Raw genomic sequence first — 22,297 nt, 5'->3', positions numbered from 1 at the left:
TGCCAGTTTAGCACAGAGTACGAGTGGGCATCTCTGTTCAGGGGCGGCTCGGGGGCCGGTGAAACAACCTCCGTGGGCTGCTTCCGGCCCATGGGCCTTGGGTTGCTGACCCCTGCACAACAGCATGGCAAGGGAGCGAGAAGGGAGGAACAATGAGAGGCAGGAAGTGATGTATTAAAACAGTGGCAGAAGTTCGAGTACAGCAGAGATGGAGGAACTTGCATTCTGCGTTTGAAAAACAGCTAAGTCCTGTTATCTGTTTAGATTATGCCAGCAAAGCAAAGATGGGTCGATTAAATAGAAGGCGGAGGAAAAGAAAGAATTGTGTGTGCATCTTTCATAGAATTATGCCTTATCACTGGAAATCCTGCAGTGCAAACTCATTGACTCCAGGGCTGGCATGCAACTAAGTATTAATGCTGATATTAATAGATCTAGCCCACATCATGTTCATTAATTTCAGTGGGTCTACGCTGAGTAAAACATAGCTGAATGCCAACCGCTGGAATTTACCGGGTGTTTGCAAGAGGTGAGGTGGGGCGGTGAATGATCTCTGCTCAGTGCTCTGATCGCAAGAAGGTCCCAGGTTCAGTGCAGTTTAAACGCAAGGGAGTGGGGGGTAGCTTGAGAACCAATCTTCTCATTTTGGAATTCCTGAACAGCTTCTGAGGATACCCAGGGTTTGGGTTTGCAACAGCTATAGAGTGTTGTCTAGCACTGTAGGACATTGAGAAGCTAGTTATCACTGGATCAAGTTCATCAGGTTTTTAAAACTCAGTTTTAATAAAGGTTTTCAACATATAATACAATAAAAACTAAGTAAATCATATATATATATCTGTGGCCTAAACCACAGAGCCTAGGGCTTGCCTATCAGAAGGTCGGCAGTTCGAATCCCTGCGATGGGGTGAGCTCCCGTTGCTCAGTCCCTGCTCCTGCCAACCTAGCAGTTCGAAAGCACGTCAAAGTGCAAGTAGATAAATAGGTATGAGTCCGGTGGGAAGGTATACGGCATTTCCATGCGCCACTCTGGTTTGCCAAAAGCGGCTTAGTCATGCTGGCCACATGACCCAGAAACTGTCTGCGGACAAACGCTGGCTCCCTTGGCCTATAAAGCAAGATGAGCGCCGCAACTCCAGAGTCGTCCGCGACTGGACTAATGGTCGGGGTACCTTTACAGATAGATAGATAGATAGATAGATAGATAGATAGATAGGGGTGTGTGTGTGTGTGTGTGTGTGTGTACACACACACACACACACATACACATATAATACAATAAAAACCAAACAAAGCTAAGATCTAAAGAGAATGAAAGAAAAGGGGAGAGAGAAAATAAAGAAGAAAAAAGAGGCACTCCCACGCAAACACAAAAGCTCATTGTAAAATAATAATAATATTTATACCCCGCCCATCTGGCTGAGTTTCCCCAGCCACTCTGGACTGCTCCCAACATAATATTAAAAACACGATAAAACATCAAACATCAAAAGCTTCCCTAAACAGGGCTGCCTTCAGATGTCTTCTAAAAGTCTGGCAGTTGTTCTCTTTGACATCTGGTGGGAGGGCATTCCACAGGGTGGGTGCTACCACCGAGAAGGCCCTCTGCCTGGTTCCTCACTTCTCGCAGTTCGCCAGAAGGCCCTCGGTCCTGTAGCTTTAGGCCATCTAAAATTGTATGAACCCAGTTTGCTAATCTGTCAAATGGGTATAATAGAAATCTAGTTTCCTGGAGCTATTGAGAGGGGAAGATCTATATCCCCAAACATTTGTCTACAAACAAATTCTACATTTCACCTCCCCAATTGCTGGCTACATTCAGCTCTCCTCCTTCCCAGTTTTCCCTCTCCACCCAAACTATTCTTCTGACCTCTTCTCTGTCATTTCTCCCAAGTCCCAGCATTAATTTTCTTTGATACAGTCATGCTTATTTCTGACTGCATAGGTTCACCTTGGAAAGCAGGCTGGAGCCACTTAGTTTAAGCTGCAATGTTACCCATTAGCTTTTATCAGAAATGCAAACAATCCTGCAAAGAATGGTTAGCCTTTATAAACCGTTAGTGTGAAGATGGAACCCCCTTTAAGAAAAGGAAAGAAGTACCCAGCCTCTGCTTGATTATTTTCCTTTCACTTCCTCTATGGCATCATTTGCTGCTGCTCTTCAAAAGAGTCCTGGATCTGTGCTCTCCAGCATCATCTCCCACCTACAGAATGGTCTATGCCATCTTTTGGACCACTCTACTGCCTTTTAAGTCTTCTGCATCTCCCCCCCCTCCTTTCCTATTCCCTTTTGCCTGTTTTTCTTCCTTCTGCAATATCAGCAGCTCAGCCAATGGCAGCCATCTGTCTGCCCCACTTCTCTGTGACATCAGCCAATCAGGGCCGTCTTTCTCCATGGAATGTTCCATTTGGGAAGTTCCAGGGGTGAGCTGCCGTTGCTCGGTCCCTGCTGCTGCCAACCTAGCCGTTCGAAAGCACGTCAAAGTGCAAGTAGATAAATAGGTACTACTCCAGCGGGAAGGTAAACGGCAATTCCATGCGCTGCTCTGGTTCGCCAGAATTGGCTCAGTCATGCTGGCCACATGACCCGGAAGCTGTACGCCGGCTCCCTCAGCCAATAAAGCGAGAAGAGTGCCGCAACCCCAGAGTCGGCCAAGACTGGACCTAATGGTCAGGGGTCCCTTTACCTTTACCTTTAGGAAGGTCCATCTCTCCTCCCCCTCGCTCTCATCCTCTGCCATCTTTCTCCATCCCTTCCTCCCCTCTTGCTTTCTCTCCTCTCTCTGGCACCTCTCCTCCAAACAACTCATTCAAACTTTGGCACCTCCATTCTGAGACTTGATCGATAGGGACCAGCTTACCAAGTTAATGATAATCGCAGAATAAATGCTGGTGTTTCAAAGTTCACCCAACTTTAGCAGCAGTTCGGATTCTCACCCCCCAACCCCCTGGCAACACACATAACCAAATGACCCGAGCCACGAGGATTTCATCGATTGGGTGGAGGAGTTTGAACTTGCCTTGCACTCCTCTCTCTCTCTCTCTCTCTCTCTCCTGCCCTGGGTTCAAGACTGCTTTGATTCTCTTCCTTATCGAAAACCTTTCCCCCTATCTTATAATGTCTGTTATTTTAGATAAAAAGCCCAATCAATTGAGCCCGAAAGTTTTATTTCCTTCTGATAACTCCGGGCCGGGCTATTTTAATGGGGAGGTCAGTGTATTTGCAGAGTTTGGAACAGACCCCTGCAGATACTTGTCAGCTGTTGCAAAAAAAATGCACGTTGCTGTTGTTGTTATTAATAATGTTAATATAGGTGCAGCCTTGCACCAGTTGTGAACCAGATGCACTGCATGAATCATGCATTTATTCATTTCTTCTTTTGTGGACTAACACAAGGAGGCGAGGCTGGATTGACCCATCTAGTCCAGCATCCCATAGACCTTAGTGCAGGGCAAACTTTTTCAGCAGGTGGCCGGTCCACTGTCCCTCAGACCTTGTGGGGGGCTGTACTATATTTTGAAAAAAAGAACTGAACGAATTCCTCTCCCCCACAAATAACCCAGAAATGCATTTTAAATAAAAGGACACATTCTACTCATGTAAAAACACACTGATTCCTGGACCATCTGCAGGGCAGATTTAGAAGGCTATTGGGCCTAATCCGGCCCCCGGGCCTTAGTTTGCCTACCCATGCCTTAGTGGGACAGTTGAACATATGCTTAAATACCTCTCATTTAAAGGTAAAGGGACCCCTGACCATTAGGTCCAGTCGTGGCCGACTCTGGGGTTGCGACGCTCATCTCGCTTTATTGGCCGAGGGAGCCGGCGTACAGCTTCCAGGTCATGTGGCCAGCATGACTAAGCCGCTTCTGGCGAACCAGAGCAGTGCACAGAAACGCCGTTTAGCTTCCCACCAGAGCGGTTCCTATTTATCTACTTGCACTTTGACGTGCTTTCGAACTGCTAGGTTGGCAGGGACCAAGCAACCAGAGCTCACCCCGTCGTGGGGATTCGAACTGCCGACCTTCTGATCGGCAAGTCCTAGGCTCTGTGGTTTAACCCACAGTGCCACCCGCGTCCCTTTACCTCTCATTTACAAAGCCCTAAACACCTTGGGACTTAGGCCCTTAGCAGGCTGATGCTTCCGGACACAGGTTTCTCTCATTCTTGCTTAAGACACTTTAATCTTACACTGCCGTGCAAATCTGGGGATTATAACTCAAGGGCAGTTTGGAGCTCCTGTTCACTTCCTTGCATTTCGTGAGAAAAGCTGGCTGCTCAAAATGCGCAACGCCTCCGTTTCTCAGCCCCACCCACTTTTTCAGCAAGCCCCACCCAGGCTCTCTGGCAAGACGACGCCCCTTATTTTGCTCTTCCTTCCATGTTTCCTGCACAGGAAACACTCCAGCAATGCTGCGGCCAAAGTTCAAGGGCTGCCGTGCGAGAGGAGGAGGGATGGTTTTCTTGGAAATGTTTTTTCCCTCCCGTCCCAGGAAGTCAACAGGATGTGATCTTTTTGCCTTGATCCTTAAAAGGGCTGGCTCTTAGAATATGTGCTGTCTTGAAAGAGTAACTCCACGTGATTGAAAGCGCCAGATCATCCTTTTAGCTGATCCTTCCGCTTTGCGATGGTCTATAGCAGGGATCGGCAAAGTTTTTGTGGCTTGGGCCGGTTCACGGTTCTACAGACACCGCGGTGGGCTGGAGTGTGCACGCACACATGCACAAGCGCTATTTCCGGTGCTCCTTCCAGTGTGGCGGAGGTGTGCATAGCTTCCCATTGGCTGCAGGCCCTCGTTGCGGAAGGCGGTCCCTGCTCTGCTCTGTGCCGATTTAGTGTGGCGCACGGGAGCTGACCGAGCGGGCGGCAGGGATCCATTGGCTGGTTAAATGACCCCCATGGGCCTCTTGTGGCCCATGGGTCTTAGGTTGCCGACCCCTGGTCTATAGGGTGTGAAGCAGATGAACAGCTTTAGCTGCCCCACAATGGCCCCCCATTTTGCAGATGAAGAAGCTGAGCCTGAGATACTTCTCTGAAGCAGGACTGCTGCCCTGTGTCTTCTGGGAATAAAGTAGTATAGTAAAGGTAAAGGGACCCTTGACCATTAGGTCCAGTCAAGGCTGACTCTGGGGTTGCGGCTCTCATCTCGCATTATTGGCCGAGGGAGCCGGCGTTCAGCTTCTGGGTCATGTGGCCAGCATGACTAAGCCACTTCTGGCGAACCAGAGCAGGGCACGGAAACGCCCTTTACCTTCCCGCCGGAGCGGTACCTACTTGCACTTTGATGTTCTTTCGAACTGCTAGGTTGGCAGGAGTAGGGACCGAGCAACAGGAGCTCACCCCATCGCGGGGATTCGAACCGCCGACCTTCTGATCGGCAAGCCCTAGGCTCTGTGGTTTAACCCAGAGCGCCACCCATGTCCCACAGCTGTAGCTGCTCCCAATTAGTCTACTTTCAGGGATCGATCTTCTATGTAGATTCAACTCCCTATGGACCCCTGCATGTCTACCATGCAACCCCTTTGTGGATTCTGCAAAGGATTCTGGGGGATGTTCTAGGGCAGGGGTCGGCAAACTAAGGCCCGCAAGCCAAATCAGGCCCAGTTGCCTTCAGGATCCGGCCCCTGGACTGTCCGTGGATCGGCGTGGGGATTCTGAAGGCTGGAAGACTCAGGACATAGAAGGAGGTATTTCTTCACGCATAGTTGAACTGTGGAACTTCCTCCCACAGGAGGGAGGAATGGCCATCAACCTGGATGGCTTTGAAAGAGGATTAGACAAAAATCATGGAGGTGAGGGTTATTGTTATTGTTGGCTCCTGGCCATGATGGCAGCATGCTGCCTTCACAGTTGGAGGCAGCAATGCTTCTGAATGCCAGTTGCCTGGAAACCACAGGAGGAGAAAGGGCTCTTGTGTTCGAATCCTGCTTGTGGGTTTCCCACAGGCTGGTTGGCCCTTGTGGGAAAAGGATGCTGGACTAGATGGACCATTGGACTGGTCCAGTAGGCTCTTCTTATTTTCTAGGGATGTGCCTGCCGATCGGAAGGTCGGCAGTTCAAATCCCCGTGACGGAGTGAGCTCCCGTTGCTCTGTCCCAGCTCCTGCCAACCTAGCAGTTCGAAAGCACACCAGTGCAAGTAGATAAATAGGCACCAATGTGGTGGGAAGTTAAACGGCATTTCTGTGTGCTCTGGCTTCTGTCACGGTGTCCCATTGGACCAGAAACGGTTTAGTCATGCTGGCCACATGACTCGGAATGCTGTCTGTGGACAAACGCCGACTCCCTCGGCCTGAAAGCGAGATGAGCGCCACACCCCATAGTTGCCTTTGACTGGACTTAACCGCCCAGGGGTCCTTTACCTTTCTTGTGTTCTTAAAAATAAAACTCTGTGCATTTGGCATCAGACCAATTTATTGTTGTTGTTTTAAGAAAAACATCTGCTCATACGATCAGTTATGTTTTCCATAATTGGGTGACGGCTGAATTTTCGCTCAGTTGTAAGCTTCTGGGAAGTGTTGATCTAATCTTAGCGGTGCAAAACATTATTTATTTTATTTCTACATTCATCAGAACTCTTTTTAAGACGTGCCCCGAATCGAAGGGCTATGGGGTCTGTGCAGACTGTGTCTGCAGATTGTGGAAGCAAAATTTGGAATCCTCTCCAAACCCATGCTAAAGTTTTGCAGAGGTTTTTCTTGGCGGTGGCAGTGTTTTAACTGCAAAACTTTGGCACGGATTTGGAGAGGATCCCAAATTTGGGGGTTCATGGGGGGTATAGTGGACTTGTGGGAAGATCTTCAAGTTGTCTTCCTGCGCTTACATTCTGTAGGAGCCCCCGAAATGCACAATTGGTGGCCAGGGTGTCTTGTGACAGACAGGCCTAAATATGTGAACTATTTCTGATAAGGCCATCAAAGGCAGGTTGGACACAAAAGTAATCCTGTTTGTTTTAACGTACAAAGGCTCCAGATTCTTCAAGACTGGGCTGGTATCAAAGGAAAGCTCTGGTCTGATGTCCTACATGTTCACTCACTGCTAGTCCTGGGACAGAATGAGGAAGTCTCCTTCTTGCTGGGGTTGTCTCCTCGCTGAGTGCTCTTAGTTAAATTTTAACCGCTCAAACCTCCAGACTGCCCATCCCAGCCCCACCCTGTAGCTGTGCAGACATCTGGCGTAGGAGCTTTGCAGAAATCCTATAGGCAATTGATTTGGATCAAGGGCTCCTGATTCAAAATGCTGCCATGCAACTTTTTCAGACTTTGGTCTCCTGCTTCAACCTCCCGGTCAACCCGGCCCATTAAGTCCTATGATTATGTGAGCGATTGTCAGCTTTCATGTATTTTCTTTTCCAGGCTGTGCGAACAAAGCTCTAAATAAGGCCGGCTTAAGTGAAACCTATTGACTTTGAGACTTAAAAGCATTCTTTCAAACAAAAAAGCCGGGTGGGTGGAAATCTCATGATTCTAAAGCTAGGCTCGGGATTTTTTCAACGCCCAGGTTGCAGTGTGCGCAGAACATCGCCTTTGCGTGCAGTACTGCCGTCTGAAGGATGAAGCGCTGAATTGTGAGCCTTCGATGATGAGAATTAAGTCACAGAACAGGTGGGATTCAGCCTTACATGGGTGGAAGATTACAGGGCTGAGGTCGCCATGGCAAAACTCTTGATTCTGGACCCGAAGAATGACTGCAAGTCATTGGCACTGATTTCTTGTGATTTCAGAGCTTTACTGCTTGCATCATTTGTTTGCATTTCATTTCATAAATTTGGTTATACCGCTGGATTGTAGACAAACAAACCTCAAAGTGGTTACTTCTTTTTCTCCACCATGGATAGCTTAGTTGGTTAGAGCATGGAGCATGTAAACGCCAAGGTTTGAAGTTCGATCCCTGTATGGGACAGCTACAAATTCCTACGTCACAGGGGGGTTGGACTAGATGACCCTTGGGGTCCCTCCCAACTCTTCAATTCTTTGATTCTATTCTATGATTTATTCCAGTATTTTGAACAGGAGGCTGGATGAGATGTGCCATTGGCCGCACCCAACAGCCACCTTCTTATGTCCTTACGTAGACGTGTTTTTTAATCTGGTTTTTAGCTTATCCTTGATTTTAATTATTGTGATCTTTCAGGGTCTAGAATTCTTTAGTTCATTGTTTTATTCTTCTTGTAATCGCTTTTGAGGTTTAGTGGGGGGGGGGCATTCTCCTAACAATCAAATATACAGTGCTACCTCAGGTTAAGTACTTAATTTGTTCCAGAGGTCCGTTCTTAACCTGAAACTGTTCTTAACCTGAAGCACCACTTTAGCTAATGGGGCCTCCTGCTGCCGCTGCGCCGCCGGAGCACGATTTCTGTTCTCATCCTGAAGCGAAGTTCTTAACCTGAAGCACTATTTCTGGGTTAGCAGAGTCTGTAACCTGAAGCGTATGCATCCTGAAGCATATGTAACCTGAGGTACCACTGTACAGTGGAAGCTCTGGTTGGCAACGTGATCCGTGCGGGAGGCACGTTCACAACCCGCAGCGTTCGCTACCTGCAGCACCGCATCTGCGCAAGCGTGGGTCACGATTCAGCGCTTCTACTCATGTGCAAAGTGCGATTTAGTGCCGTTCCGGTACTTCTGGGTTCAGTGCGGTGTGCAACCTGAAAACGCGCAACTTGAAGCATCTTACCCGAGGTATGACTGTGTATGATCTATTTGAAACAAATAATCAATAAATGGTAGCCCGGAACATCTGGAGAGCACTGAGTCGGTCTAGGCTGGCTTTACTAATACCTGCAATACAGTGCCTTAAGCCATCATTTTTAAAAAAACAAAACAGAACCATATGAGCTTTATTTTATTTTTTAATGTCAAAACCAGCTCACAGCCTGGATAGTTTGAAAAGGAAACCTGTAGGCAGTCTCCTCCTTCTCCATTTCTCCAGCAGACCAAATCAATCAGGCGTGGGGGGTATTTTTTTCTGGACATGTTTCCAAACACAAAAGTGTTGAAGGAAGAAAAGGAGGGCACAGGGTTTTCCAGGGCAGGTGTTTGCACTTAATTCTGCAGAATTCGAAAGGTGGATTTTTATTATTATCATTCCCAGCCATACGGAAGGAGGCTGAGCATCTGAGCCCATCCTGAGAGTAGGGCTCCGTTTTCAGGTTTAACTGAGGGCCACCAGGACCAATATTAAGTTGTCAGTGGTGACCAGCCAGTCCCCCCCCCAAAAAAAAACCCTCACAGGCAGAGTAGATAATGGGGATGGGGCACTTCAGCTGGATCCGGCCCTCCATACCTTTTTCTCAGGCCCTCAGGACTCTCCCCCAAGCCCCACCCATCACATCCTCCTTGGGTGCTTTTGTCCCTGTTGAAATTCCATTTTGTTAGCTTGCCCTCACAGGCACTGTGGTCTAAACCGCTGAGCCTCTTGGGCTTCCCAATCAGAAAGTCAGCGGTTCAAATCCCTGCGACGGGCTGAGCTCCTGTTGCTCAGTCCCAGCTCCTGCCAACCTAGCAGTTCGAAAGCACGCCAGTGCAAGTAGATAAATAGGTACCACTGTGGTGGGAAGGTAAATGGTGTTTCAGTGCACTCTGGTTTCCGTCACGGTGTCCTGTTGCGCCAGAAGGGGTTTAGTCCTGCTGGCACATGACCTGGAAAGCTGTCAGTGGGCAAACGCCGGCTCCCTCGGCCTGAAAGCGATATGAGCGTCACAACCTCATAGTCGTCTTTGACTGGACTTAACCATACAGGCGTCCTTTACCCTTCACCTTTACCTTTTACCTTCTCCAATTTGTTAAGGTCATTTTGAATGCTGATTTTGCCTTCTGCGGCATTAGCTACCCTTCCTCGTTGGGTGTCATCTGCAAATTTGATGAGCATCCCCTCAACTCCTTCATCCAAGTTATTTATAAAGATGTTGAACAACAACAAGCCCAGGACAGAGCCCTGCGGAACCCCGCTTTTCTTTTTCTTTTATTCATTTTCACTTTTACCATTTGATATCATACATAAATCAAAATCATTATACAAATGGGATTCTCAGAATCCCTGAACTTCCTTCCACCCCTCCACAGTTTCCCCAGATATTCTTTTCAAATTGCATTGTATCATATTCTCCACATTTTCTTCAAACTCAATTTTAATCGTAATTCTTGCTTCACTGCAAGTGTTTTTAAAATCTTGCCAATGTTTTCAATTGTCTACAGTGTTCTTTCAAGTCACTTAAAAAAAATCCCCATTCTTTATTAAATTTATTGCCCTCTTGGTTGCTGATTTTCCCAGTCATCTTCGCCAATTCGGCATAGTCTATCATCTTTATCAGCCATTCTTATTTTGTAGGTAGAGCACCCCACTTTTGACTTTTACCCAGGAATGTCAAGCAAGGAGAAACCATTATCTACTCTGCCTGCGAGCTATTGGGGGCTGCTCTGGAGGGAAGGACCTAAAACCAGTGGATTCAAACCACAAGGAAGGAGATTCCGACTAAACATCAGAAAGTACTTTCTGACAATAAGAGTCCGTTGACAGTGGAATGGGCTCCTCCTTCAGAAGGTGGCGGATTCCCCTTCATTGGAGGTTTTTAAACAGAAGTTGGGTGTCATGGATTATTTAGATTATTCCTATATTATTTGCAGGGACGCAGGTGTCGCTGTGGGTTAAACCACAGAGCCTAGGACTTGCCGATCAGAAGGTCGGCGTTTCGAATCCCCACAACGGGGTGAGCTCTTGTTGCTCAGTCCCTGCTCCTGCCAACCTAGCAGTTTGAATGCACGTCAAAGTGCAAGTAGATAAATAGGAACCACTCCGGCGGGAAGGTAAAGGGCATTTCCGTGCGCTGCTCTGGTTTGCCAGAAGCGGCTTAGTCATGCTGGCCACATGACCCGGAAGCCGTACGCCGGCTCCCTCGGCCAGCAAAGCGAGATGAGCGCCGCAACCCCAGAGTCGGCCACAACTGGACCTAATGGTCAGGGGTCCTTTTACCTTTACCTTTATATTATTTGCAGTATTCCTGTATTGCATGGGTTGGACTCGATGGTCCTTTCCAACTCTGCTGCAGTAGAAGGCCTCGATTCAGCTCTCATCCTCTTCTTCCTTATGTACAGGGCCGGATTTAGGTTTGATGAGGCCCTCAGCTACTGAAGGTAATGGGGCCTTTAGATCTCCAGCTGTCCTTTGTCAACAACAAATTGTCGCTGTTTTGTGTGTTGAATATATGCTATATGGTAATTTATGGACCTAAGAAGCATCTAAAGCCATTTGCACATAACAAATAGGAGCCTACACAACACAAAACACTGTTGCTGTATGTAGGTTTTATTTTATTTGTTTTTTATCTTATATTTTGGAAATGTACATCCATGGTGTTTTTTTCCTTTAATTTTTTTTGGGGGGGCTCCCAAGAGAGTGGGGCCCTAAGCTATAGCTTGTTTAGCTTATACGTAAATCCGGCACTGCTACTGTGGCCCTACTTGATACGCTAGTCCTTTTCATTTAAACCAACACTTTGCAATGCACATTCAGCATAATTTAAGCACCGAGTTCGTTAATTGCATGCCAGGCTTGATAGCTAAGGAACTGGGGTTGAGGAGGTTACCCAAAACAGCCAGAGAATAGGTGTGCACAGATTGGATGCTCTGCAGCTGGGGATTTTCCACGTTTCAGGAAGACCTTGACATTCCTCTCCCTTTCCCCCACCCCTTGCTTGACATTCATCTTTGCAGGATTTTGCAGGGCTGGGCACCACTGCACCAAAGTCACCCCCTTATCGTAGCAATTTGTCGAAGGAAGAGCAGCTTTTTGGTGTTTTGAGGACTCTGTGGAAGTGCTCCTCTCGAGATCTGTTTAGACGGAGCCTCTTAAGGAGAGCACAAATCCCTCCTCTGCCGAGGCGATTTGCCCATCTGGGTGTGTTGATATTAAATTTCCCTCTGTCTGTAAACAGAGCGCCAGGGGGAGGATGAAGGAAGGCCCGTTGGCATTGGGGAGGAGGATGGAGATGAAAGCAGCTGGGATGATGAAAGGGAGTCCAGATAACTGATGGGGGAACAGGCAGATTCCACCCATCAGTGCCTGAACTGGGTACCTGGGAGGCAGCTCACCAACCCCCCCTTGTGGCTGGACTGTGGATTCCATTTTTTGTGCAAAATTTACCATATTTTTTGCTCTATAAGACTCACTTTTTCCCTCCTAAAAAGTAAGGGGAAATGTGTGTGCGTCTTATGGAGCGAATGCAGGCTGCGCAGCTATCCCAGAAGCCAGAACAGCAAGAGGGATTGCTGCTTTCATTGCACAGCGATCCCTCTTGCTGTTCTGGCTTCTGAGATTCAGAATATTTTTTTTCTTGTTTTCCTCCTCCAAAAACTAGGTGCATCTTGTGGTCTGGTGCGTCTTATAGAGCAAAAAATATGGTACTTTCTCTCTCTCTTTGGTTCTTGGGTGGCTAAGAAGAAATTGGAAAATAATAGCAATTAGGGCCTCAAATAAAAATGGTTGCCGCACAGAGTGCTGCTATTTCTTTTTCTTTTTCTCGTTTTCTCCATTTTATTATTTATTCAGTCTGTATTATTTAACAAATGTCATAACATTTGTACCCTGCTGGATCGTAAAAACAACAACAACCAAACGAAAAAAACCTCAAAGCAGTTTATATAAAAAAAAGATAAAACGATAAAAATCATCCGTAAGAAAAATTAACGACAATAATTTTGACAACTTTTTTAAAGCTTTTTTAAAAAACAAAAAAGGCTAAAACCAAATTATATTGTTTTATATCTGCCGTAAGCTGCTCAGAGTGGCTAGGGACACCCAGTGATATGGGCAGGGTATAAATATTATTATTGTTGTTGTTGTTAAACCTGCATCAACTTTCTACACACCCACACATATATATTAGTTTTTAACATATCATTTCCCACAATCTTTTAACACAATTTCATATCTGATACAATTTTTTTTTACTTCCATCAATCACATCTGAAAATTTTCCAATCTTTTTCACTTAATTTACATTTCTTAATTTCACTATTACTTTTAATTATCTTACCCAATAACTCTCTTCATAACCTTCCTTGCAATATTAGATATATTCATCCTTACAAAACGTCTTGTAATCCTACTAACGTAATCTGTTGATTACAATTGCTTTTCAAATAATTCACATATTTATTCCAAAGATTTTGGGTATAATATACAGTTAGAAGATTGCATCAACTTTCTAAACATCTGGGTAGGCTTGTCTAAGCAATATTTTTTTAGCAGGTGCCTCCACTGTGCTCTTTCCGGTGTCTGCTTTGAACAGCCCTTCTGGCTACTAGCCATCAATGGATCAGTCAAGTCCTCTTTGAAAGCCATCCATGTTTGTGACTATCACTGCCTCCTGTGGAAGAGAGTTCCACAGTTTCTTCTTTGGCAATCACTCGTAGCTAAGATTGTCTTCCACAGTCTTAACAGTGAGTCCGTAAGTGACTGTGGTGGCCAATTCTGGATCCACACATTCCTTCCACAATGGGGACATCGGTTTCCGGGTGGGAGTTGATCACGGTGAAGGTTTGCCAAGCGTGCCTTCCTCTTAGCACGTTTCTCCCTTTCGTCCTGAGTTCGAGTGTCTTCAACGTCTGTGACACCTTTGGTAAAGGCTGTTCTCCAGTTAGAGCACTCGCAGGCCAGTGTTTGCCAGTTGTCAGTGTTTATGCTACATTTTTAAAGATTTGCCATGAGAGAGTCTTTAAACCTCTTTTGCTGACCACCAGCATTATGCTTTCCAGTTTTCAGTTCAGAATACAGTGGTACCTCGGGTTACATACGCTTCAGGTTACACACTCCACTAACCCAGAAATAGTACCTCGGGTTAAGAACTTTGCTTCAGGATGAGAACAGAAATCGTGCTCCGGTGGCGCAGCAGCAGCAGGAGGCCCCATTAGCTAAAGTGGTGCTTCAGGATAAGAACAGTTTCAGGTTAAGAACGGACCTCCGGAATGAATTAAGTTCTTAACCCGAGGTACCACTGTAGAGTTGTTGCTTTGGAAGACAATAATCAGGCATCCGAACAAGATGACCAGTCTAATGAGGTTGATGTCGAAGAGTCATTGCTTCAACGCTGGTGATCTTTGCTTCTTCCAGTCCACAGTCATTAGTTTGCCTGTCTCCCCAAGTGATGTGTGTAAAAATTTTCAGAGACAAAATTTAACTCTCTCCTGTTTGGCGGGAGAGCAAATATTCCCTGTGACAGAAAGAGGTTGTTTTTTAAAAAGCTCCAAGAGCAACATAAATCTTTTCTGAATGGAATGTGCTTGCCTGCTGCAGCTATTGTTCTGTTGCTGGGCAGGAGCTCTCCAGACCCTTTGCTGCCTTGAATAAGCATTTCCTTTCCAAGTTGTTGGGACACCCACGGGAAAGAATCGGTGTCAAGAGGCCTCATAATGACAGGATTTAGAGCTGGTGCCAGAAGCCGAAAGCCATAAATTGAGACGCCTTTGCCTGCTGCTCTTCGCACAGAGAACCAGGCTTCTGAGTCCAATGGCCTCTGCAGCTCCTCCTCTTTTAAAATTACAAGAAGCAGGTGAGGGGTTTGGCACTGTGGCTGGATCTGCGCTGATATGAAAAACGCTATAGAAAAAACGCTATAAAAACGCAGTTTATCGTTGGCGATGGACTGCTGCTCTTCGGCGCCCTCTGGCACCACATTTTTATAATGCATTTTTTAACGTTCTAATTGACCCATGTACCTGAGTCCTTTGTCATGGAAAGAATCCTTACCTGCTGCCGTAGGAGTCAACTCCTAGGGACCGAGGTCCCTGCAGGGGCCCCCAAATTTGAACGCCATTGCCATTCAAATAGTGCGCGTGCACCATGTCATGTGATGGGTTCTGTGGGGCAGAGCTTACCTGGACCCGCCAAAGTTTTACCCAAGTTTTACCCAGCCAGGCTTTGCAAAAGGGAGAAGAAGCTGGCCAAGGCATCAAAAGAGCCTCCCTAAAGATTAGACAATCTACTAATTGCAATGGCAACAGTGGGTGTTTGTGCAAAATAGCCACGAGTTTGTGCAAAATAGCCAGAATGAATTGTATGATGGGAGCGAACGTGGCGTAGTAGTTAAGACCTGGGAGATACAGGTTCAAATCCTCACTCAGCCATGGAAGCTCACTGGGTGATCTTAGGCCACTCGCTGTTGCTCAGCCTAACCTCACTCGGTTGTTATGAGGATAAAATGGGGGGTGGGAAACCATGCAGATGTCAAAGAGAAGAACAACTACCAGACTTTTAGAAGACATCTGAAGGCAGTCCTGTTTAGGGAAGCTTTTAATGTTTGATGCATTGCTGTATTTTAATATTTTGTTGGAAGCCGCCCAGAGTAGCTGGGGAAGCCCAGCCAAATGGGCGGGGTATAAATATATTATTATTATTATTATTATTATTATTATTATTACTACTACTACTACTACTACTACTACTACATAGTATGCTACCTTGGCGGGACGCAGGTGGTGCTGTGGGTTAAACCACAGAGCCTAGGACTTGCCAATCAGAAGGTCGGCAGTTCGAATCTCCGCGACGGAATGAGCTCCCGTTGCTTGGTCCCTGCTCCTGCCAACCTAGCTGTTCGAAAGCACGTAAAAGTGCAAGTAGATAAATAGGTACTGCTCTGGCGGGAAGGTAAATGGCGTTTCCGTGCGCTGCTCTGGTTCACCAGAAGCGGCTTAGTCATGCTAGCCACATGACCCAGAAGCTGTACCTCAGCCAATAAAGCGAGATGAGCGCCGCAACCCCAGAGTCGGCCACAACTGGACCTAATGGTCAGGGGTCCCCTTTATGTTTACTATGTTCTACCTGAACAATTGGAAGCAGCAATGCCATATTTCATAAAGTGGAAAACAGGACATATAAGTTGTTCTCCAAAAAGAAATTGAGTTTTTGAGCTATTTGGGCGGGGGGGGGGGGATAAAAAGGAACAATTCCGACATGGGTTGCCATACACCCAGGTTTTCCTGGATGTTTTACCAATTTATGCGATTGATGCCCGGACGCTATTTTTGACAGGCAAATCCCAGCTATGTCTGGACATATACACCAAAGAAAACCCCGTGTTGCAAAACAGAACACTCTGAACAGCAGACAGTACATGGCCATGGGTCAGCTATCACTAAAAAGTGCTTTTTAGTGATAGCTGATCCATGGCCATTTGATGTGCCTTTGGTGACTATTAATTTGCTGATGAAGGTTTATCATTGAAACAGTTGGTTATCCTAGAAGAACTGTACTGTCTGCTGCTGTGCTTTGAGCATTCTATTGCGATGTTTGGAGCATCCATCATCTCACCTGTGTAGGATATTGAGTGTGGAAAGACATTCTGCCTCCATTTCAGTGATCTTTGGCAGTGACTTACCATTCCTGTTCAGGGAACATTTATTTGTTTCTTGTTCGTTTGTGACTCCATGCAAATATTATATGTCTTCTGTTTATGTCTGGACATATGGCAGCCCTAGGAGAGTGCTCTTGTGCTCAGGTCCTTCTTCCCAAAGACATCTGGCTGGTTGAAGTGAAAGCAGGATGCTGGGCAAGATGGGACTGGCTGGCTCTTGCATGGGGCTGGGCGAATGTTTGGTTTGGTGGACCTCAACTTTTGCTTTGCACCATCTTGGAAAGGAGAGCGAGTCCATTCCAACAGCACAATTAGCAGGGCGGAATTTGATGCGTTGCGGCCTCCAAGGCCTGCAGCTGTTCTTTTTAAACCGTTCCGCTCCACAGCAAGTTTCACCCCCGCTTTGCAAGTGATTCCAGCTTCTGTCTGGCACAGGACTGAGGCTGAATTTCTTCCAAAAAAAAGAAGAAATGCGTTTCTTATCAGCTTGGGCCTGGACGTTATGTGTGCTCTGCCTAAGAATTGCAGCACAAACAGCCCTCTGTTACCGCATGGTTATAAATCCTGGGCCGCATATAAATCCAGAGCATATCAGATGGCAGGGGCATCGCTTAGGATTATTTTCCTAATAACATAAGAAGAGCATACCCTCCAACATTTCTCTGATGAAAATAGGGACATCCTATTCTATCCTTATCATTATCGTTATTGTACTATTTATACCCCACCCATCCAGGGCCGGATTTAGGTTTGATTACTGAAGGTAATGGGGCCCGTTATATGTCCAGCTCTCCTTTGTCAACAACAAATTGCTGCTGTTTTTTGTGTTGAATATATGCCATATGGTAATTTATGGACCTAAAAGGTATCTCAAGCCATTTGCACATGTGGCCATGCAACCAGTCCATTCAGAATGTAGGCTCCCTATATATAGAAAGGAGCAAAGCAGTGATATTTTAGGGAGCAGGTGGGGCCCATTATTTACATCATGGGAGCCTACACAGCACAAAACACTTTGCTGTATGTAGGTTTTATTTTATTTGTATTTTTTTATCTTATATTTTGGAAACGTACATCCAGGTGTGTGTTTTTTCTTCAATTTTTTGGCCCTAAGCTATAAACTTGTTTAGCTTATACATAAATATGGCACTGCACCCATCTAACAGGGTTAGCCCAGCCACTCTGGGCAGCTTCCCACATATAGAAAAACATAATAAAACATTAAGCATTTTGTTTAAAAAAGCCCCTTCCTTTTACTGGGCTGCCTTCAGATGTCTTCTAAAGATCTCCATGGCTCAGGGGTCGCATAACTCCCTACCCTCTCTACATTTCTCCAATGAAAATAGGGACGTCCTAAGGAAAAGTGGGAGACGGGTGGCGGGACACGGGTGGTGCTGTGGGTTAAACCACAGAGCCTAGGACTTGCCGATCAGAAGGTCGGCGGTTCGAATCCCCACGACGGGGTGAGCTCCCGTTGCTCGGTCCCTGCTCCTGCCAACCTAGCAGTTCGAAAGCATGTAAAAGTGCATGTAGATAAATAGGTACCACTCCGGCGGGAAGGTAAACGGCATTTCCGTGTGCTGCTCTAGCTCGCCAGAAGTGGCTTAGTCCTGCTGGCCACATGACCTGGAAGCTGTAAGCCGGCTCCCTCGGACAATAAAGTGAGATGAGCGCCGCAACCCCAGAGTCGGTCATGACTGGACCTAATGGTCAGGGGTCCCTTTACCTTTAAGGAAAAGCGGGACATTCTGCGATCAAATCAGAAATCGGGACGGCTTCTGTAAATCTGGGGCTGTCACTGGAAAACAGGGTTGCTTATAATAGATAGAACAGACAGAGGCTTTTAAGTAGAGGTTTTAGCAATTCCTGCAATACATGGGGTTAACTAACCCAAATACCAGCGGAAAGCAGGACATGCGCACAAGAGCAGTCTCCCTTTTCACAGTTTCAGTATTAAAAGCTTTTTCAAAGCAACTTATAACTGCAGAAATAAGCTGGGTCCTAAAAAATATGCACAAAACCACCAGGAGCTTCTATGTGCAGAAAACATTCTAATAAATGCAGAAAGACAACAAAAAAAGTGGGTTGGGGACTTTTTACACATCTGCACCTGGGAGTAACACCCTTGAGACTTTTCTTCTGCTGTCTGAAACATTTGCTTAAGCAGTAAACCTCCACCAGTCTCTCACAAACTTATTTTTCGCGCTGGTACCTCAGTTTTCGAACAGCTTAGAGCTCGAACGGCTTGGAGCCTTGCCTGCAAGCAGGAGTGGAGGCGGGGATCTCTCAGAAGTGGAGCTGGCTGGGAGGCGGGGGCAGGGGCGACATCCCTTGCCTGCCCGCTAGGGCACTAGGGCTGCAGGTTTCGGATGCACACGTGCCATATGTTTGCCACCACTTGGCTAGGTGACCCTCGGGTTCCCTGCCAACCTGACAATTCTATGATTCTCTATGAAACTTGCCCTGTCCATTCTTCTGGCCTAGATTGGGATGATGCTTCCCCCTAGTGGCTGCACCAGTAGCAAGCAGGCAAAGTTAATTTGTGCTGGTGATTCTATACAGTGGCACCTCGGGTTACATACGCTTCAGGTTACAGACTCCGCTAACCCAGAAATAGTACCTCGGGTTAAGAACTTTGCTTCAGGATGAGAGCAGAAAGCGTGCGGTGACAGCGGGAGGCCCCATTAGCTAAAGTGGTACCTCAGGTTAAGAACAGTTTCTGGTTAAGAACGGACCTCCAGAACGAATTAAGTTCTTAACCCGAGGTACCACTGTACAGCTTTGGGACCAGGATACCTAAGATAAGGCTGCCATACATTCAGAGTTTCCTGTACGTAGCCGGGATTTGCTCTGTGGAAAATGGCATTCAGGCGGAATTTTTGGAAACTGACTAAAATGCCTGAGAAAACCTAGGCATGTGGCAGTCCATATTGGAAGTGTTGATTTTCCTAAATAAATTGGTGGAAACTTCATTCTGGGGGGAGATTCTGCAAAAAAATAAAAAATAAAAATTGCAACAATTTTGCCCTCCCCACCCCCCAAGAAAAGCTCAAAAAAAGCTCAACGGATTTTCACTTTTTGGGAATTTATCTCCTTATGTTGTATCTTCCTGCACTCCTGCATCTATCATCTTATCAGGAGATCCGTTACATACAATGTAGGAACAGGTCTTGTGTGGCACTCAGCTTTTAGAATACCTTCCTGAAATATATTAATACAGTTTTATTATAGTTGTATTTTATAATATATATGTATCGTAATTCTGTGCCATCCTGTCCCCCTCCGTGCCTATATTTTGGTCACTGTCTTGGGTACCAGAAAGGTGGCTTATAGATTTTTAAATCGAAAAGTGAAATCAAGAACTATAATCCCTTTGAATCTTCCTTCCTGGAGCTATATGCACTTAACCTTGATTGGCCTCAGGGCAGGAGAGTCAATCGGTTCAGATTTGCCTATGATTCTGCATATCACCTGAATTGGAAATGTATTTCCAGACCAAGCCTTATGAGGAACAGTTGAGGGAGTTGGGTATGTTTAGCCTGGAGAAGAGGAGACTGAGAGGAGATTGGGTGTTGTTGTTTAGTCGTTCAGTCGTGTCCGACTCTTCATGACCCCCTGGACCAGAGCACGCCAGGCACTCCTGTCTTCCACTGCCTCCCGCAGTTTGGTCAGGCTCATGCTGGTAGCTTCGAGAACACTGTCCCACCATCTTGTACTCTGTCGTCCCCTTCTCCTTGTGCCCTCCATCTTTCCCAACATCAGAGTCTTTTCCAGGGAGTCTTCTCTTCTCAGGAGGTGGCCAAAGTCTTGGAGCCTCAGCTTCACGATCTGTCCTTCCAGTGAGCACTCAGGGCTGATTTCCTTCAGAATGGGGAGGTTTGATCTTCTTGCAGTCCATGGGACTCTCAAGAGTCTCCTCCAGCACCATAATTCAAAAGCATCAATTCTTCAGCGATCAGCCTTCTTTATGGTCCAGCTCTCACTTCCATACATCACTACTGGGAAAACCATAGCTTTAACTATACGGACCCTTGTTGGCAAGGTGATGTCTCTGCTTTTTAAGATGCTGCCCAAGATTCTGCATATCACCTGAATTGGAAATGCATTTCCAGACCAACCCTTATGAGGAACAGTTGAGGGAGTTGGGTATGTTTAGCCTGGAGAAGAGGAGACTGAGAGGAGATTGGATAGCCATCTTCAAATATCTCAGGGGCTGTCCCATGGAAGAGGGAACAAGCTTGTTTTCTCCATCTCTGGAGGGTAGGACTCAAACCAATGGCTTCAAATTACAATTACCTTGGTTCTCAAACACCTTGGTACTCAAACAACTCGGAAGCCAAACACTGCAAACCTGGAAGTAAGTGTTTTGGTTTGCAAACTTTTTTCAGAAGCCGAATGTGCTTTGTTTTGAGTGTTACACTTCCGTTTTGAGTGTTATGCTGAGGTCTGCCTGTTTTTGCTATTTATTTTGCGTTTTTGTCACTCTTTTGGTTTTGGTTTTGTGACTGTGTGGAACCCAGTTCAGCTACTGACTGATGGATTGATTGATTGATTGATTGATTGAGTGACTGCAGTACAGTGGTACCTTGGGTTAAGAACTTAATTTGTTCTGGAGGTCCATTCTTAACCTGAAACTGTTCTTAACCTGAGGTACCACTTTAGCTAATGGGGCCTCCCACTGCCGCCACACGATTTCTGTTCTCATCCTGAAGCAAAGTTCTTAACCCAAGGTACTATTTCTGGGTTAGCGGAGTCTGTAGCCTGAAGTGTCTGTAACCTGAGGTCCCTCTGTACATTTTTTATGGATCAATGGTCTCATTAGATAGTAAAATTCATGTTAAATTGCTGTTTTAGGGGTTGTTTTTAAAAGCCAGGAACGGATTAATGCATTTTGCATTACCTCCTATGGGAAAGCGTGCCTTGGTTTTGGAATGCTTTGGTTTTGGAACGGACTTCCGGAACGGATTAAGTTTGAAAACCAAGATACCACTGTACAAGAAAGGAGATTCCAATTTAACATCAGAAAAAGCTTTCTGACAGTAAGAGCTGTGTGAAAGTGGAACGGTCTCCCTAAGGAGGTGGTGAACTCCTTGAAGGTTTTTAAGCAGAGGTTGGATCTGTCATGGATACTTTCGCTGTATTCCTGCATCGCAGGGGGTTCCTTGCAATGCCACAACTCTATGATTCTGCGAGACCAACTTTTGTTTCCTCTTTCTCTCCCCCTTTCCCTCTTGCTTCTGCAGATTTTTATGACGATTACTCCGAAGGCCGGGAATGCGTCAACTGTGGAGCGATGTCCACCCCGCTGTGGCGGAGAGACGGGACTGGCCATTACCTGTGCAACGCTTGCGGTCTCTACCACAAGATAAACGGCATTAACCGACCGCTGATCAAACCCCAGAGGAGGCTGGTAAGGAAACGCCTGCGCCAACCTAGGATGCTGACTCTGAACTCAGCCCAGAAGCGCGATCTCAGTTTCTGGCGGCCAATTAGAAATTCCCATTCCCTAGTTTATGATATTGCATCATTGCTTGTTATATTTTTGCATGTTCAGACCAGAAACCTCCCCCCCCCCCCTAAATAAATTCACACTTGACTCAAATTTTGGTTTTTGGCAGAATTTAGGCCACAACTTTATTGATTACAGAAAGTGACTGGTTGCATAGGCTCTGGTTCAACTAGCCCCCTGCACCATGGCAGGTAGTGCTGACCCAGGGTTCCAGCATAGGTCAGCCAAGGGTGAACACCTGGATAAGCGGAAAGCCGGGAACGGGCTATCTCCACCACCCAAATGTCCCCCTGGACTCAGGCACGGGCACAACCCCCTCTCAGGGGATGACCAAACCATCGAGTCCCTGGATTCTTTTAATGGAATACCCTTCACATAGGGATGGCGAGAGCGTTCTCCCATCCCTATCACCTGAACCAGAGCCTACCCACAACCTTAC

The 22,297-nt window shown here is 46.4% G+C and overlaps 1 protein-coding gene across 1 annotated transcript in view; it reads left to right on the top strand.

Annotated features, from left to right (window-relative positions):
- Positions 1 to 22,297, top strand: part of GATA4 (GATA binding protein 4) — a 58,471-nt gene that overhangs the window by 27,245 nt on the left and 8,929 nt on the right. The window contains exon 3 of the mRNA XM_081001105.1: positions 21,593 to 21,759. Coding sequence (XP_080857231.1) covers positions 21,593 to 21,759 — 167 coding nt within the window. The remainder of the gene's footprint in view (positions 1 to 21,592; positions 21,760 to 22,297) is intronic.

Source organism: Podarcis pityusensis (assembly GCF_964106645.2).
Source record: "Podarcis pityusensis genome assembly, chromosome: 3".
Lineage (NCBI taxonomy): Eukaryota > Metazoa > Chordata > Lepidosauria > Squamata > Lacertidae > Podarcis > Podarcis pityusensis.
This window is presented reverse-complemented; position numbering and strand designations above follow the sequence as displayed.